The 15,814-nt window shown below is 31.1% G+C and overlaps 7 protein-coding genes across 7 annotated transcripts; 3 read left to right on the plus strand and 4 right to left on the minus strand.

Annotated features, from left to right (window-relative positions):
• Positions 1 to 564: 564 nt before the first annotated feature.
• On the minus strand, positions 565 to 2,384 carry MONOS_12309 (putative CHY and CTCHY and RING-type zinc finger protein). Its single transcript, XM_067864919.1, has 4 exons — positions 2,271 to 2,384; positions 1,526 to 2,203; positions 938 to 1,423; positions 565 to 878 (listed from the first exon to the last, which is right to left on the minus strand). The coding sequence occupies exons 1-3, from the start codon at positions 2,380 to 2,382 to the stop codon at positions 1,005 to 1,007; spliced, it is 1,209 nt and encodes a 402-aa protein (XP_067731687.1). The 5' UTR covers positions 2,383 to 2,384; the 3' UTR covers positions 565 to 878; positions 938 to 1,004.
• A 932-nt stretch (positions 2,385 to 3,316) lies between these two features.
• On the plus strand, positions 3,317 to 3,856 carry MONOS_17277 (uncharacterized protein; the record flags this gene model as incomplete). Its single annotated transcript, XM_067870181.1, has 2 exons — positions 3,317 to 3,423; positions 3,718 to 3,856. The coding sequence occupies 2 exons, from the start codon at positions 3,317 to 3,319 to the stop codon at positions 3,854 to 3,856; spliced, it is 246 nt and encodes an 81-aa protein (XP_067731688.1).
• Positions 3,857 to 3,964: 108 nt separating this feature from the next.
• MONOS_17278 (uncharacterized protein) lies at positions 3,965 to 4,240 on the plus strand (the record flags this gene model as incomplete). Its single annotated transcript, XM_067870182.1, has 1 exon — positions 3,965 to 4,240. The coding sequence occupies one exon, from the start codon at positions 3,965 to 3,967 to the stop codon at positions 4,238 to 4,240; it is 276 nt and encodes a 91-aa protein (XP_067731689.1).
• Positions 4,241 to 8,683: 4,443 nt separating this feature from the next.
• MONOS_14196p1 (putative solute carrier family 29 (equilibrative nucleoside transporter), member 1/2/3) lies at positions 8,684 to 11,215 on the minus strand. Its single transcript, XM_067866977.1, has 5 exons — positions 11,154 to 11,215; positions 9,942 to 11,078; positions 9,593 to 9,706; positions 9,267 to 9,385; positions 8,684 to 9,111 (listed from the first exon to the last, which is right to left on the minus strand). The coding sequence occupies exons 1-5, from the start codon at positions 11,190 to 11,192 to the stop codon at positions 8,979 to 8,981; spliced, it is 1,542 nt and encodes a 513-aa protein (XP_067731690.1). The 5' UTR covers positions 11,193 to 11,215; the 3' UTR covers positions 8,684 to 8,978.
• A 350-nt stretch (positions 11,216 to 11,565) lies between these two features.
• On the minus strand, positions 11,566 to 12,887 carry MONOS_14196p2 (putative protein phosphatase 2C). Its single transcript, XM_067866978.1, has 5 exons — positions 12,765 to 12,887; positions 12,555 to 12,671; positions 12,291 to 12,505; positions 12,119 to 12,228; positions 11,566 to 12,022 (listed from the first exon to the last, which is right to left on the minus strand). Exons 1-5 carry the CDS (start codon positions 12,846 to 12,848, stop codon positions 11,745 to 11,747), a joined length of 804 nt encoding a protein of 267 aa, XP_067731691.1. The 5' UTR covers positions 12,849 to 12,887; the 3' UTR covers positions 11,566 to 11,744.
• Positions 12,888 to 12,980: 93 nt separating this feature from the next.
• MONOS_14195 (putative 40S ribosomal protein S27-1) lies at positions 12,981 to 13,646 on the minus strand. The gene is made up of 3 exons (XM_067866976.1): positions 13,586 to 13,646; positions 13,381 to 13,508; positions 12,981 to 13,233 (listed from the first exon to the last, which is right to left on the minus strand). Exons 1-3 carry the CDS (start codon positions 13,595 to 13,597, stop codon positions 13,107 to 13,109), a joined length of 267 nt encoding a protein of 88 aa, XP_067731692.1. The 5' UTR covers positions 13,598 to 13,646; the 3' UTR covers positions 12,981 to 13,106.
• Positions 13,647 to 13,653: 7 nt separating this feature from the next.
• MONOS_14194 (uncharacterized protein) lies at positions 13,654 to 15,715 on the plus strand (the record flags this gene model as incomplete). Its single annotated transcript, XM_067866975.1, has 2 exons — positions 13,654 to 13,957; positions 14,016 to 15,715. The coding sequence occupies exons 1-2, from the start codon at positions 13,750 to 13,752 to the stop codon at positions 15,713 to 15,715; spliced, it is 1,908 nt and encodes a 635-aa protein (XP_067731693.1). The 5' UTR covers positions 13,654 to 13,749.
• Positions 15,716 to 15,814: the final 99 nt, after the last annotated feature.

Below are 15,814 nucleotides of genomic sequence, written 5' to 3' on the forward strand. Positions count from 1 at the left end.
GAACCAATATTACGAAGGTTTTTTTAAATACTAATTGATTGAGAAAAACATTTATAATATGAACGGTTGTGGTATTTTTCGTCAAACTACGATTATTGTGACAACAATGAGTTACTCCTTTTCCGTGCATAATTTCTGATTATTAAAAGGAAATTATTCATATCCAATGGATGAAAAATAATATTCGGAAATTGTTCGAATATAATTTATATGTTGATATTGAAATTTGGAAAATAAAGAAGTTCATTTCAAATAATAATTGTATTTGAAAGAAGAGACACAAATTCTCATGTTTTTATTTGCAGGTTGAATAAACAAAAAATAGTAATTGCATTCAAAATAATGATCATGTGTTTATTGTTTTATCTTTTTCATAGGGATCTGTGACTTTTGAAGATATAACACATTTTTTTTTCTGTTGCATCGAAACGGTGTCTCAAACACAAGCGTTAAATTGTGTCAATGATATTTTTGTTTGTTTCAAATCTCTTCTGCAGATTTTGAATATTTTCTTTGACGGTACATATTTTTTATTTTATGTATATGAACAAAGTCTGGTTTAAGTACTGATTCTCTCAAATAAATATTTTTTCAAAATTTGGCGAAATGCACAATCAAATCAAAAAATATTGCAATAATAAAAATTACTTTGACAAATAAATCTGGAGTTATAGGGAAATTAATACATTTGAATTCTTGGTAATTAAAAGTTTCTGTTCCATCGAATTCACCTTACACTTGACCACAAAACAAGCCGTGAAGTGTTGCATCCTTGAAGCAGATAACAATTAATCACAAAGTTTCCTACTCATAAATATTGTCATGCGTAAACAGTTCAATTTCCGTTGTTAAATGTTAAAGCTTATCGTTCAATATCGCTGTTAACGAATATCCAAATTCATTCAATAAAATATTGAAATAGAAAATTCTATCAAACGGTTCAATTTTTAGTGAACTTTTATTGATAGATTCGTTTTGAAGCGAATTTCATAATGATGATAGCGTTAATTACCGATGTTAGCATCTTCACCATCTTCGTCTTCTCCGTCTTCATCTTCGTTATCTTCATCTTCACTTTCATCTTCATCTTCAAATTCAATTTCAATTGCAGGTTCTAAATCGAATTCTTCATCTTGCTTATGTACAATTGACTCCTCTGAAACCATCAATTTCCTGCAAATCGGGCAGTGGACAATGCCCGCGTTAAACATCTCGTTCACACATTTTAGATGCATGTAGTGCCCACACGGAGCGCGCCAGCTGGGATGCCGCGTGGAGAACAAATCTTTGAAGCACACTGGACAGTTCTTTTTCATTGCATCAGGAATGCATTTGTGCCCTGCGGCAGTCGCAGCAAATAGGCACACGTTGCAGCCATCACAGTGGATTACTTCTTCTCGAGTACCCACTCGACAAAACCCGCCTAATTTTATAAAAAAAATGTTGGAAACAAAATATATGCAAATTTGAAGAAATAAAAAAAAAATAAAATAAATAAAAAAATAAAAAAAAAAATAACTCATACATTTATCGCAATGAAAAATTTTCATTAACGGATTTCCGTTTAAAAATTTACATTTATCACAAAAGTATGTCGCAAATTCAATTCCACAGTGAGCGCATTGCCTTTGGAAAGGACCTATTTTTTTACACTTGTAACACCAAACTTTATTTATTTTATATCTATCTATTTCATGATCAGCAATTTTATCGTGGCAAATTCTGCAAGGGAAAAATCGTTGACATTCTTCACAGCATATTTTGCACTCTCTTAGGTAATGTTTGCATCCATGAAAAACTCCTCCATCTATTGAGTGCCATTCTGGTTCTGCAGATTCATCCGTAGATGAATCAGATTTATCATCAGTTTTATTGCTTGAATTGTCGTCATTTGTTGTCGCACCTTCGTTGGAAGCATTTTCAATTCTCTGATCAGCTTTTTGTTCTCCAATATCCGGCCGTTGAATAAGTGGATTAATCTGTTCTGCATGAACATCGTGTACTGTATTACATTCTTCAGTTTTACATGTTTCTGAATCCTGTTTTTCTGTAGGCTGTGTTGGAGAAGATGCCTTTGATTCTGAACCAAGGACAGTTTTAACTTCTTGAATGGCATCATTTTGAGTGAGTAATATCTTTCTTTCTTCGTTTTTTGTTGGTGTTAATTTTGAAGTAATGCATCCCTTACTGTTATACCATGACACTGTTTTTAAAAAAAAAAGAATTGTTTTGTTAAAATAAATATTGTGTACAAAAAATAATTCTCAAACAAGAAACGAATGAGGGAGAAAACTCCTCGTTTTCATTATAATCAAATGATATTGATGGCCTTGAGCTTAAAAATGAAGCAGGAATATCAGATAGATTATTTATTTGTGACATAAATATTATTATAATGGGATTTGATCAATGACAAAGATAAATTATGTTTTTTTGTTAAATGTCATCTCTTTTTCAAAACCATTCTTTTTTGGGAAAATAAAGAATATACTGGAAACACACGATCATTGATCTCAATAATTAAAAATTGCGTTTAATTCGAATTTTTTTTTATGTCGAATGATTTTTTCGAATTATGCAAGTTCATATGTCAAAATTTTTTTGAAAAGTTCCATTTGCTTAATTTTCAAAAAACAAAAAAATTTCATATTTTTATCAAATTTTTGTTTCCACTCACCAAATTTTGCTGTCATTGATAAACATCTGCGTCACATGCCTTCTGACGTGAACATTTTTAGGAGTGACGTGACGTGAAAGAAAAAAATTTTTATTCACTTATTTTTATTATATTTCTTTTGTCAGAAATTTAAATAATTAAAATTAATTGATATGTATTTATCTTTAATAAAATATAATTAATACGGTGAATATATAGATTTTTATTATTAAAATGTTCATTTTCAATTTTCAAATGAACAATGGGTTGTGTCGTGATCATTTTTTTGTGGTATAAATACCACGGCATTCACGTCACTGCCTGTCACTGACGTAATTCTAGTCAATAAGGCATTTTTAACAATGTTTGTGTTTTTTCAGGTTGAAAATATCCTTTTATAAAATTTTTAACTTCTCGAAATCAGACAATTATTGTTTGAAAATAATTTTTTATTTTTTTCTGAATTTTTCTTTTATTTTTTTTATTCATTCAAATTATTAGAGCTTGTTTTTCACAAATAGCTGTTACAAACTGACGAGATGCTTCTAAAGACATAAACAGTTGTTAGAGTTCGGAGCCTGAGCGTCAGGAGCGAATGGCTGTTCGGTGGAAGGTGGTGTTTTCATCTTCTATGGCGGGGATCAGGACAGAGCGGTTAGCATGCAAGGCGCTGGCATTTGCGGAGGAGCATCTGGACAACGAGGCGAAGAAGACGTGACATGTGGAGGTGTCTGCTCTGATGTTTACGAATGGGAGCTGGATACAGGGTAAGCGTAAGAAGCTGATGTTGGTGGCTGAGGAGTGAATTATGATAGGGACAGAGCAGAGCAAGAGCAAGCCGGACGCGATTATGGGGTGAGAGTGCGTGTGGAGAGGAAGAATGATGGGGCAACAAGCGAGTCCTTTTTTCCTGTGCAGAGCTGTGAGATAGATCATCGATGGGAATAAACAGCTAGAGCTCGTATGGAAGGAGCTGCGATGCGCTGTTTTCACTTCCTAAAACCTGTGTGTGGAGAAAATTGAGGAGAGCAGATTGTGACACACCGTTTTGATCATTCAAGGAAGATCACCGAAAGTCAGGGAAACAGGAGGATCTGGCAGGAGGTGATTGAAAAGAGCGAAGCAGAAGAGGAGGAGGTGGAGCGGGTTGGAGGAAAAGGTGAAAAAGGGAAGGAAGGGGAGGAGAAAGAGGAAGGATGAAAGTATTATGAGACATCAGCGATTGTGCCGAAGGGAAAAGGGGAAGGGGCAGGCAGGAGGCAGAGTCTGCATGAAAGGTGTTGGTGGCCGAACATCCTGTTTATTGGGATGAGATCGGCGGAGGTGGTGGTGCTGTTAGTGACCGTGGAGTGCTGTGTGTGGCAGCAGCATCTGGTGGAGTCTGGGAAGATGGTGCTGGGGTTGAACTGGGAGATGCAGGAGGCGGCGTTTGAGTGGATGAAGCTGTACGGGGAAGAGGTGGCGGAGGTGTGGGATGAGGATGCGGAGGTGGGTGTGCTGCTTTTTGCGCTGGTGCAGGACAAGGTGGCAGCAGTGACAGAGTGGAAGATCAAAGCGGAGGAAGTGGAAGATGAAGAGGAATGAGAGGACGAAGCAGAATGAGGGCTGTGGAGAAATCTGCGGCTTCAGTGATTTTTTTTCAAACAAATTCATAATAAAGTGTTTTTAATTTATATTCATTGATAATAATTCTCTCATGTCAATAACACACAGAATAACATATCTAAAGTTTTTTTTTTATTTTTATAAACAATTGATAAATTAAAATGTAAAATCGTCTTATGAGAATTGCAAAAAAACAATAAAAAAATCATGATAATTATGTCAATTTTTGTAAAAACTTATTTAACATGAAAAATATATAATGTCATAATCTTTATAAAAATGAAAAATGCTAATAATGTGAAAATAAAAACAAAACTTCAAAAGCATTAACAAGGAAAGTGAAGAATATTGATATTAATTTGCTTTGAATGATATGACTTCTGTCAAAGCGTAAAATAGTTTTTGAATAAAAAAGATTTAATTAAGGTTTGTTTATGAAAAATCAATATTTTCTAAACAATCAGATTTATTTTCAATATTTGGTAATTAATTATTGTCAATTAAAAATAAATATTAATAAGTTTGTTTTTATCAAAAAAAAAAAAAAAAAAAAAAAAAAAAAAAAAAAAAAAAAAAAAAAAAAAAAAAAAAAGTGCCGGGCACTGACTGACGGGAGCCTGACTTTTTAAAGGTGACGCAGATGTTTAGTCATTGAAATAAATCCTTGTCAAAGTTATTTAATCCGTTTGGGTGTAATTTCGTGAGTGAAAACAGAAATTTGAAAGAAATATGAAATTTTTTATTTTTTGAAAATTTAACAAATGGAACTTTTCAAAAAAAATTTTGACATATTGGACTAAATGTGAATATAACGTTTTGCATTGAAAAATAAAGGTGATGGTTCTCTGTTAATTAAATTTTTTTATTTAAAAATTAAAGAAAAATTTTGGAAAAATTGCCTTGAAATGATGATCTTCTTCAATTGCCCTTTTTTGTTCTTATTCATTCTTTGGAGGTGCACTTTTGGGGAAAAAATTTAATTTATTTTTTGGAAGATATAAGTCATTATTTTTGAAATCACACCTTTTTTCGGGGTATTGATTTTTCAAAGATTGTTTGTCATTGGGAATAGATTTTGTGTTTGAATTGTTGAATTACCACAACTGCTATCAAAACAAAAAATTTTCGTAGAAATAAAAAGAAACATTTTTTGGATAAGCCTTATCACTTTTCAGTGTTCATTTTGTTGACATTCAAAAAACTATTTCGAACCGAATATTTTGTCAGAATAAATATGATTTCAAAAAAATCTAGGATATTCACAAAAAATATCATTACAGATATTGGATAAAATACGGGACATCGCACAAAATACAGGACAAGATCGTTTTCTCAATAACCACTCAAACAGAAAATCTGATAATACACCTCTAAAGATATCTTAACTAAACTAACTCATTTGGCATATCAGACTTTCATTTCGGTGCAAACTGAATATTAAAAAAATAGTTTTTGAAATCTCGGAGAGATTTGATTTTGTGTTTCTCCGAGATTTCAAAAACTATTTTTTTAATATTCAGTTTGCACCGAAATGAAAGTCTGATATGCCAAATGAGTTAGTTTAGTTAAGATATCTTTAGAGGTGTATTATCAGATTTTCTGTTTGAGTGGTTATTGAGAAAACGATCTTGTCCTGTATTTTGTGCGATGTCCTGTATTTTTCCCAATATCTGTATATGTATTTCAGTCAAAACCGGATCTAATCACGTCGAATATAATCACATTCGTTAAAAGTCACATTTTTTTTAAGCACCAACATTTTTATCCAAATTATCATTCATTTTTCATCGTATATAATCACAGGGATGAAAATATATAATCACATTTTGTTTAACAATGTGTTTGTTTTTCAATTAAAAATCTGTTTTTTTGATCGATAATCTCCATTTTTTGATTGTTCAAAATATTGTTATAATTAGTCTGAAAGATGCAAATATATAATAAAAATTGTTGTTTGTGTTGATAAAAGTGCATGAGTGAAGAATTTTCAAAAAATGCAAAAATTGACTATTTATTAATTAATATATTTTTAATTTTTAAATTTATTTTTTCATGTGTAATGTGACATCGCTTCTAATCACAATCGGATATAGTCACAAAAAGTTGTGCAAAAACAGATGTGATTATATCCGATTTGGACTGCATTTTGAAAAAATCTGGGTCAAAATATTTTGCTTCAAGCATTTTCATTGAAAAATTAAACACTTTTCATCGACTTTTTGAAAACAAAAACCACAATAAAAATGGGTTCATTTTTTGACATTTGTGATATATTACAAAACTTTCTGTTTTGATTTCAATGATGTTTGTTTTCAGATATGAAAATCAATTTTATTTTGGTATTTTTATAAGTTAAAAAATGTTATAAGTGAAACAATTTTTTAATGTGTTGTGCATAAAAAGCTTGAAAGTATATATTTTTCCCCAATTTTCAAAATTTTTCTATTTTATTGAGATGCTTTGCTTGACTTAATATGAAATATTTGCCAGAAAAATTCGGAACAAATATTAATACTCTTTTTTATTGCATAAAATTAGCCCAATACAAAAAACTTTATGCTCGTTGAAATCGAACGTTATCATCATCGGATATAATTTTTAGACAAGTTTTAAAAATGCAGATGTGTTAATATCCGGATTTGATTGTGAACTTTTTTTTGAACCAACATTGTGCATGCTTTTTTCATTCGATTTATTTCTTTAGAGATCACGGGTCAAACATTTTGGACTAACCTTTTTGAAATATTATTTTTAAAAAATTATTCGATTTCTTTTTTTAACAAAAATCTGATGAATTGATAAAATTAGATAATAAAGATTTTTCCAAAATTTGTTCATTTTTACAAAATCTTTCACTTTGAATTTTGAAACGACGAAAAAAAAGAAAAAGAAAGACAGAAAGACAGAAAGACAGAAAGACAGAAAGACAGAAAGACAGAAAGACAGAAACACTTGTCGAAAGACTTCGAGAACGAAAATAATTGAAACGACTCATCGAAAATAAGAAAATTTAATACATTAACACCCCTTCAATTAATATTTTATTTAAAGCAAGATTTCTCAATTTTTATCGAACATTTTTGATCAAAAGATCAACTTTTATTTGGAAAAAGAATCGATTAAATGATATTATTGTGTGATTTTTTCATTGAACCCTCTCATTATAATCGACAAATAATCAAAGAAAAATGATTAAAAAATATCGTGTTATGAAAAATGAAACGTTAGCCAGATATGATTATTTTCAATGAGAATAAAAATAGTTTTCCAAAAACATTGCAAAAAGAATTTATTCTTTAAAATAATATTAATAATTATTAATAACTTTTTGTACAACTGAAAGAAAAATGTTCATCATATATGTTTGGAGTTGCTTCAAAAATTTCAATGTTATCTATTTATCTTTTGCAACAGCTTATTTATAGGGTCATATTTTTATTAGTACCCCGTTTTTTATTAGATCCTTAAAAAATTTTTTCTTATATTGCTTTATATAGAAGCTTATACACAATGAGAATAATTTTAAAACTAATAATATATTATTATAAGGTTGTATACCAAATATTTTTGTATATTATTTCTTTAAAAAAAAGATCTGTATTTTTTTAAGTTTTATTTTTTGATCAATGTTTTGCTCGTGTTTCCACGAGTTTTTGAAACCAAGCATTTTCCTTGTTAGCAATATTTTTTAACTTTTCTTTTTAACATTTTTGGTTATTTTATAACTTGAGGAACTCTTTTTTTTGAACAGTTTTCACACCTCACCTTTTTTTCGTAAAACTGAAATTTAGAACGAACATGTTGTTTTTTATTTGAAATTATCATACGCGTAAAATAAATAAATAAGTGTATCAAATAATAAATGTGATGAAAAATTGAATTGAAAAGTAATTCTGTTGAAAAATGAAAAAGTTGATATTTTGTTTTTCTCGTTTTATTTTTCATACACATATAAATTTCAAAGAAAGCTTAAATATATAATATCACATAAAATAAAGCATCATTGAAAAACAAGCAATCTTGTTAATAACAATTTTCTTTGTTGAAATTTCAGTTTTACGAAAAAAAGGTGAGGTGTGAAAACTGTTCAAAAAAAAGAGTTCCTCAAGTTATAAAATAACCAAAAATGTTAAAAAGAAAAGTTAAAAAATATTGCTAACAAGGAAAATGCTTGGTTTCAAAAACTCGTGGAAACACGAGCAAAACATTGATCAAAAAATAAAACTTAAAAAAATACAGATCTTTTTTTTAAAGAAATAATATACAAAAATATTTGGTATACAACCTTATAATAATATATTATTAGTTTTAAAATTATTCTCATTGTGTATAAGCTTCTATATAAAGCAATATAAGAAAAAATTTTTTAAGGATCTAATAAAAAACGGGGTACTAATAAAAATATGACCCTGCATAATAGAATTGATTCTATCATTTGAAGGATAATTTTATTGTATTCTCAAAAATTAACAGTCAAACATACATATACATATACATTATCATAAAGAAAAAAAAAAAAGAAAGAAAGAAAAAGAAAGCGTAAAAGTAGAAAAAATCATTTGTAAATTGAATATCCATTCAATACACAAAAAATCAGTTTGTAATTCGAGCAACATTCCAAAAATTTGTGCAAAATTAATTTCAACAAAAACATTTTTTGTAACCTAAAAATTTTCATTTCACAAATCAAAATGAATGCATCTGGTGCTATTATCATTTATAATATCAAAGAAACAATAATTGTTGAGGAAATTGTTCCAGCAAACAATCCAATGTTCAAAGATGCAGACATAAAACTACCTCCAATGATCTTTTCTTTTTCATCCGTGAGATCTTCGCAAGCCAGTGCCCTATCAAAATATTGAGACAAGAATAATTTAAGAAAAAACATATGAAATTATGTAAAGCGGAAAGTTATAATTTCATAAACATTTGTAAAGCATTTTCAAAAATTTGAAAAATGAATGTTTTGTTTTATGTAAAAAAACAAATTCTTTTTGCACACATTATTAATGTTGAATGATAACCATTCGTAATTGCTAACAAAGATTGGAAAACAATGGGGTACCACAAATGTTGACATGACTCAATATATAATGATAAGAAAAGTAATGCAGCAATTACCTAAGTATTCACATATTTTAAATTGATATATCAAATAAAAACAAATTATTTATTTATTTAAGAAAGAAGAAGGAAAAAAAAGAAAGAGAAGAGTAATTTATATACGCGTATATGCACATTTGCACACATATAAAAGAAAATATTAATTCTCAAATCAATAGCTCTTCAAAAAGTTCTCAGAGAAATCTTTCTTTCATGAAAACATACCAATCTAAGTAGTGAAACAACGTTCATTGCAAGCACTGATTTATAAAGAGGAAAGCATGTGGGGAAGAACCGAACAGCAAAGTCAAGCACGTTAAAAATGTTCAACTTGATATTCTGAATTTAAAAAGCATGGAAAAAAAATGATCGTATTTTCAAAAGGGCATATATTTGCATTCAGCATGGAAAATTCAAGAATTAAAGACAACAATCCTTAAGATGTGTTCAAATTAGTATTCCAAAATGGAAAACTATAACGTAAATCAACTTCTCACATCAGCTCAAATAAAAATTCTAAAGAATAACTTTCATGCCGGTATCCCTCTCAAAATTAAATGCTTACGATACACACCGTCCACAATTCATGGCCCCATTCGTCTTCAAACATTCCTTTTGGAGGTGGGACTGCAATGATGATGTTTGGGAAGACAAGAAGCGAAACGAAAAAGCAAAGAAATCCCGACAATCCCCACCAAAATTTCTTTTTCGCGATATGAAACATCTGAATAAACTGAGAACGAAGAGAACCGCAAAGAGTTTCATTATTTGCAACAGTTAACGAAGAATTTGTGGAAGAAGGCGATGAAATCAAGGAAAGTTGACTATCTATTTGAAAAGATGAATCCAACAATGGAGAAGATGATTGAAGTATCTGATTATCCTCAATTTTTTGATGGCTGTCATAAGACGATTGAACTAGATTGTCAATATTTTCATTTTTCATTTCCTCTTCGTTCTTTATTTCCGATATCTGTTCATTTCTGCCATTCTTTCCTTCTATAGGTTCAGAATTAACTTCTTCTTCCTTCAAATTCTCGCCATGCGTTTCTTCGTCACGTTTTGTATCGACCTCTAAACATGTCACGTCCAATACAGAAAGCTCAACTTCTTGAGCAGCTATCTTTCCATTTTGCTTTGCTTTCGTTTCTTCATTGATTTCGCTTCTAGCATCATCAACTCCAATTTTTTTTGATGATCGTAACTTTTCCTTTGAATAAGGTAAAATTGTCAAAATCCAATAACCCACAAAAGCTAAGGCATTTATTACTGCTGAGAATGCAAAAAATATATATCCTATCAGATCTGTGTTGTCTCCTGGCAACGAAATATGCAAAATTAACGGTACTAAACTTATTAATCCATCAAGAGCTTGGCCAATCATCGTTGATTGCGTGTGTAAAGGTGAAAGTTGACTTGAAAGCCCAAAAATCGTGACATTTAAACATCCAGTTATTATTCCGAGAAAAAACGAAAGAATAAGCATCAATACCACAGCAGCAATGGTTCCATCGAGAAAGGTGCAAACAATTGGAATTATAATCATTATCAACACTGATATGAAAATTGGAATTGGGACTGCATAATTTCGATTAATGTGACCAGAAATTCCAGTGCAAATAAGTAAAGTAGGAAGTGATCCAACATGATAAGCAGCCAACATAAATGACATATTATTATTTCCAGGGAGCCTTTTCAAAAAGAAATTTGCCTTTGAAGCATGCAAAAATACAAGATTAGTTACATTTATTCAACGAATCATAGATTATATGGTAATTAAACATACAGAGCTTATTATTCCATTCCATGCAGAAAGAACTGCCATTCCCAGAAGAGCACATAATATCTTTGTAAAATGAAACTTTTATAAAGTTGTTATAGAATTATACAAGTATTAGATCCTGATTATACTTTATCTGAATTAGCATTAGTTTTTATTTTTTTCATTCAAACATTTATTAAAAAAAGGATGCATCAGATCAATTGTTACTAATTTTCATAATAATTGAAAAAATTCTTATTTCACAATTGATTTAATTAAAAAGTTGGAGTTCGCATTTGAATAGCCTTAAATCTTTCCAGTTATCAAACGAAACAAATTATTATATTTTTGTGAAAAAACTTTCGTATTAATACTTTTGTTCAATCAACTGGTTTATTAAAGTTTAAAAAAAAGAAAAAAAAATATTTATTTCACATTTATTTATAATGCTCAAATTTTATTTCAATAACTTAAAGACAATGCAAAAATAAAGAAAAACTAGTTAGTCTTTGAAATGACAGCTTCTGAAATGAACAATATTGGAAACACAAACGAATATTTCAAATATAAAACTACAAATGCTTCTTTGAATCTACTAACTTTTGATGAAAAGATTCAAAGTTGAACAACCATCACTGATATATTATCAGTACTTCCAGCTGTAAGAGCTTTCTGCTTTACTGCTTTTGCTGCCTGTTCGCATCCAGATGCTTTTTTTTCTGTAACTATTTGCGCAACTTCATCATCACTCAACACGTCCCAAACACCATCGCATGCAATAATGATGTGAGTATCATTTTCTGGATCAACTATTGTCTCTGAGACAAATGGATCGCAAATAACATATTTTTTCATCTCAAAATCTCCAAGCGCTCTGGAAACGGCAAGTATTCCTTCAAATAATAAACATGATAAACACAATTTTATTCAAAAAATATATAATTGAGTTTGCACGATAAAAAGAGAAAAAAAGAAATATATATTTGAACCATTCACTCTTCCCATTGAAACAAAACCGCCAGCTCCACGAATCCTTTCTTGTTCTTCTGTTAAAGTCGGCTTATGATCATATGAAAGGCGTAAGCCTCTTCCATTCCTCCTTGATTTTCACAATAAAAGCACATATAAAGCAAACAGTAACTTATTTTGAAAAATCCATACACAAGAATTGATCTAGCATCTCCACAATTTGCAGAATAAATTTTTTTAATAATTTTTGAATCCTTTTCCTCTTTTTTAATATATATAACAGCAGCCGTGCACCCGTCAAAATCTATGTCAGTTTTCTCCATCTTTTTATCTGTCATTTTGAATGTATCTGCTAAAATTGAGGGCATAGTTGCTGAAGGATTTGCTGCACACATATCCAAAAATATCTATTGAAAAAATTAGTTAAAACTTTGATTTTAATTAAATCTTTATAACCTTGTGAATGTTATCTCTCGCAAATTGAGCAGCAGAGGTACCTCCATGGCCATCAAAAACTCCAAGAAAAATGTTTTCTTTTTCTGGTCCAGCATCTTGGACATATAAATGTGTATCCTAAAGTGTTACATGTTTTTAATGTGCATTTCAAAGACAATATTGTTTTTCATTAATATTTGAATAAATATTGTGATATATTGATGTTAATACTTCCATAGACGATCTGTACATATAGTTTTCATCTTCTGCAAATCCGTAATCACTTATAAGACTAACACTCGAAGGTTGTGCCATGAATATTTTGGATATTAAAAAACAAAACAGAAAATTATTATTATGGTTATTGACTCTAACTTTTTTTAATCAACACAGAAGATGCTTTTTGAACAATTATAAACTTCAGCAAAAACTTCTAAATACACGATCTTTTCAAGAAATTTAGCTAAACTTTTTTAAATTTCCCAAGACTATTAATATTTACTTTACAAATAAATCTGAGAGAAATGATCTTCGAAAAATGGTAAAAATAGCAATTATTTTTAATGAAATGAATTAATGTGCTTTTCTTCTATATCTAACACCAGTTGTCAGACGAGCTTTTCCTCCAGTTGGAGTGCAGATAACATTGGCGCAGTTTCCGCAAACAACTGTTGAAGTAGCATGACTGAAAACTGTCATTCTATAATTTCATGAAATAAAAATAATGAAATAAGTTGTTTAAAACAAAGAAACAACAGTAGAGAAAGATTACGAAAAAAAAAAAGAAATAAAATGTTGAAACAATTTAAAAAAACAAATTAAAAGAATCAAAAACAAAACGGCAAACATTTTCTGGCAATTGTGGCACTTAACGTCCATGAAATAGCTATTGGGGGACTGCACAAGGCGTTTAAGTTTGTAGCTTTGTCTTTCAGACTTCTTTGAAGGATGAAGGAGATCAACTTTGAATTGATACTGAATTTACGCAAATGTTTAGCAACAATAATTTATTTACGAAATACAGCTTCGATAACAAAAAGCAAAACACGAACCTTCTTGACCATTTCGATAAAGCTCAGATTACTGATCTGAAAATATACCTCTTTTGGCAATAAGCCATAACAAAATAAAATATATTTTCAAATTGGTTAAAAGTTTTGTTGAGAAGGTGAAATTTTTGTTTTTAATTTTATTGTATTATTATAAAATTTAAGTAATGGACGATCCTTTCAAAAGCTCTTCTCGGCAATCATATGACACTTCCTTACTCCCAAGCTCAAGAAGAGGGCAAAATTTTACAGTCCAAGAACCTTCACGTGTTTCTATGCTTGATTTACCTGTTCATCCTTCATCATTTTATACGCCAGAACCCCAACCAGAATTTTACAGAAATCAACATCGATTTTCTCAAAGTGGTTACATGGGTATCTTTTAAAAATTTTTTATTTCAATTTTTATCCAAAACTATTTTTCGATTTTCAGAAACAAAATATAACCCTTGTAATGATCCTCTTGCATTTGCATTTGCAAATCCTTCGACATCTTTTCTTCCTCCACCACCGCCTCCTCCTCCTGTTGCAAAATATTCTTCACCAGTTAAACTTGTTCCGATAACGCCACAGATGGTGGCTTTATCCTTAGAGAACTTTTCAATTACCGGAGAGCATAATAAGAATCAGAATAAAATAGATCATGGAGATGGTTACAACAAAGAAGAATATGAAGAAGAAGAAGAGGAGGAAGAGGAAGAAGAAGAAGAAAATGAAGAAGAAGAGGAAACGCCTTATCAGATAGAAAAAGAAGAGAAAAATCATAAGGTACATAATGATGACATTGATCGTGAAACGAAAAAAAGGACTGACCATGCAAAATCAAGCCATCATCATCATAAACATAAACATCATCATTCAACTCATCATTCACACAAAATAGATGAGCATTTGCAAGACTCGAAAAAAAGTCACCACCATAAACATCATTCATCTAAACGCAAAACAGATAATACTGATGTTTGTAGTTATGAAGATGAATTGACTCTTTCAGAGAGCCAAGAACAGGATTTAGCAGAAAATGAAAATGATGAAAAGGAATTAGCACTTCAGATCGAACTTTTAAAGGATGCAAAAGAAGAAGAGGAAGAGGAAGAAGAGGAAGAAGAAGGGGATGAGGCTGAGGAAAGTGGCAATGATTTTGAGAAGAAGAACGAAGACGACGACGATGACGATGATGATTATGCGGACGGGAGAACAATCATCTTTTCAAAGAAGAGCAGACAAAAAGGAGGGCGGCACATTCTTGGAACGTGGCTGAATGATCAGCGGAGATTCCCAAAGAGGAGAAAGACGCAATCTGCAGCATCCAAAATGAAGGCGAAGAATCAACGCTCAAAAGGAGATTTGATGGATCTCAAATCAGATTCCGCCAAGCTGACTGGAAAAGAAAAAGGGAATAAAACGCCTGCAAGAGAGAGAGAGAGAAGCAAAACAAAGAGAGATTCTGAGGAAGATGCTGAAGACGAAGATGTGCTTTCTGAAGCTGATCAAACATACAACACACCAAATTTCTCGAGAAGGGTTGGATTTGGCACACGTGGCGGTGCATCTTCGTTGAGCCCTTCTAAGAAAGATGAATTAAGAACAGAGAATAGAAAGGGAAGCGCTGATTATGAAGGAGGAGAAGGAGAAGAAGGAGAAGGAGAAGAGGAAGAGGAAGATGAAAATGAGAATGTGCAGGAAGATCAAGACGAAGATTACGATCACGGGAAATGTGAGGGCAGAATGCCAAGCCAAGCACGCAGAGATGAGCATTTTCATAACCCTTCAGAGCTTCTTCGCCCTCGTTCCTCTTCGTCATACATCCATCCCAGGCCGATCCAGTCCAGAAGAAGAAAGATGAATCCGGTTGACCTGTATCACCGCTACCAGCGCCAATGGACTTCCCACCCATCCACCCACATCATCACTGGATCCAGGCGGCCAAGTGTTATTTTGGGGAAGATGCCTTCTGCTGCTCCATTGCCTTTTCAGCCTCCTGAAGAAAGAGAAGGAATGGATGCCGTGGACGCATCGCAGTGGCTTGGTTCAGGTAAGGCGAGAAAAGGAAGAAGAGTACCAATGCCCTCGGACTATGTTGTCCCATCAACAAAAAAAAGAGACAGTCTTGTTTGGAAAGTCAGGGTTTGATATATTTTTCTCATAATAATTTTCAAATATTTTTTTTTTTATGTTTATCAAAATTAATTTATTTTCACTAAAATTATATTAGGAACATATGAATTCAGT

This window comes from Monocercomonoides exilis (genome assembly GCF_001643675.1).
Source record: "Monocercomonoides exilis strain PA203 chromosome Unknown scaffold11-1913109, whole genome shotgun sequence".
NCBI classification, from domain to species: domain Eukaryota; phylum Preaxostyla; order Oxymonadida; family Polymastigidae; genus Monocercomonoides; species Monocercomonoides exilis.

Excerpts from the sequence above, each read along its gene's own strand:
- MONOS_12309 (XM_067864919.1), bottom strand. The coding sequence starts at position 2,382 with ATGTCACAAATAAATAATCTATCTGATATTCCTGCTTCATTTTTAAGC. Across the intron at positions 2,204-2,270 it reads TTCTCCCTCATTCGTTTCTT|TGTCATGGTATAACAGTAAG; the intron begins GTTTGAGAATTA and ends TTTTAAAAACAG. Across the intron at positions 1,424-1,525 it reads AATTTTTCATTGCGATAAAT|GCGGGTTTTGTCGAGTGGGT; the intron begins GTATGAGTTATT and ends TTATAAAATTAG.
- MONOS_14196p1 (XM_067866977.1), bottom strand. The coding sequence starts at position 11,192 with ATGGCAGTTCTTTCTGCATGGAATGGAATAATAAGCTCT. Across the intron at positions 11,079-11,153 it reads GGAATGGAATAATAAGCTCT|GCAAATTTCTTTTTGAAAAG; the intron begins GTATGTTTAATT and ends CATGCTTCAAAG. Across the intron at positions 9,112-9,266 it reads TATCATTCAACATTAATAAT|GGCACTGGCTTGCGAAGATC; the intron begins GTGTGCAAAAAG and ends ATATTTTGATAG.
- MONOS_14196p2 (XM_067866978.1), bottom strand. The coding sequence starts at position 12,848 with ATGGCACAACCTTCGAGTGTTAGTCTTATAAGTGATTACGGATTTGCA. Across the intron at positions 12,506-12,554 it reads CGAGAGATAACATTCACAAG|ATATTTTTGGATATGTGTGC; the intron begins GTTATAAAGATT and ends TTTTTTCAATAG. Across the intron at positions 12,229-12,290 it reads GATGCTAGATCAATTCTTGT|GAGGAATGGAAGAGGCTTAC; the intron begins GTATGGATTTTT and ends GTGAAAATCAAG.
- MONOS_14195 (XM_067866976.1), bottom strand. Across the intron at positions 13,234-13,380 it reads TGCCACAATTGCCAGAAAAT|AATGACAGTTTTCAGTCATG; the intron begins GTTTGCCGTTTT and ends ATGAAATTATAG.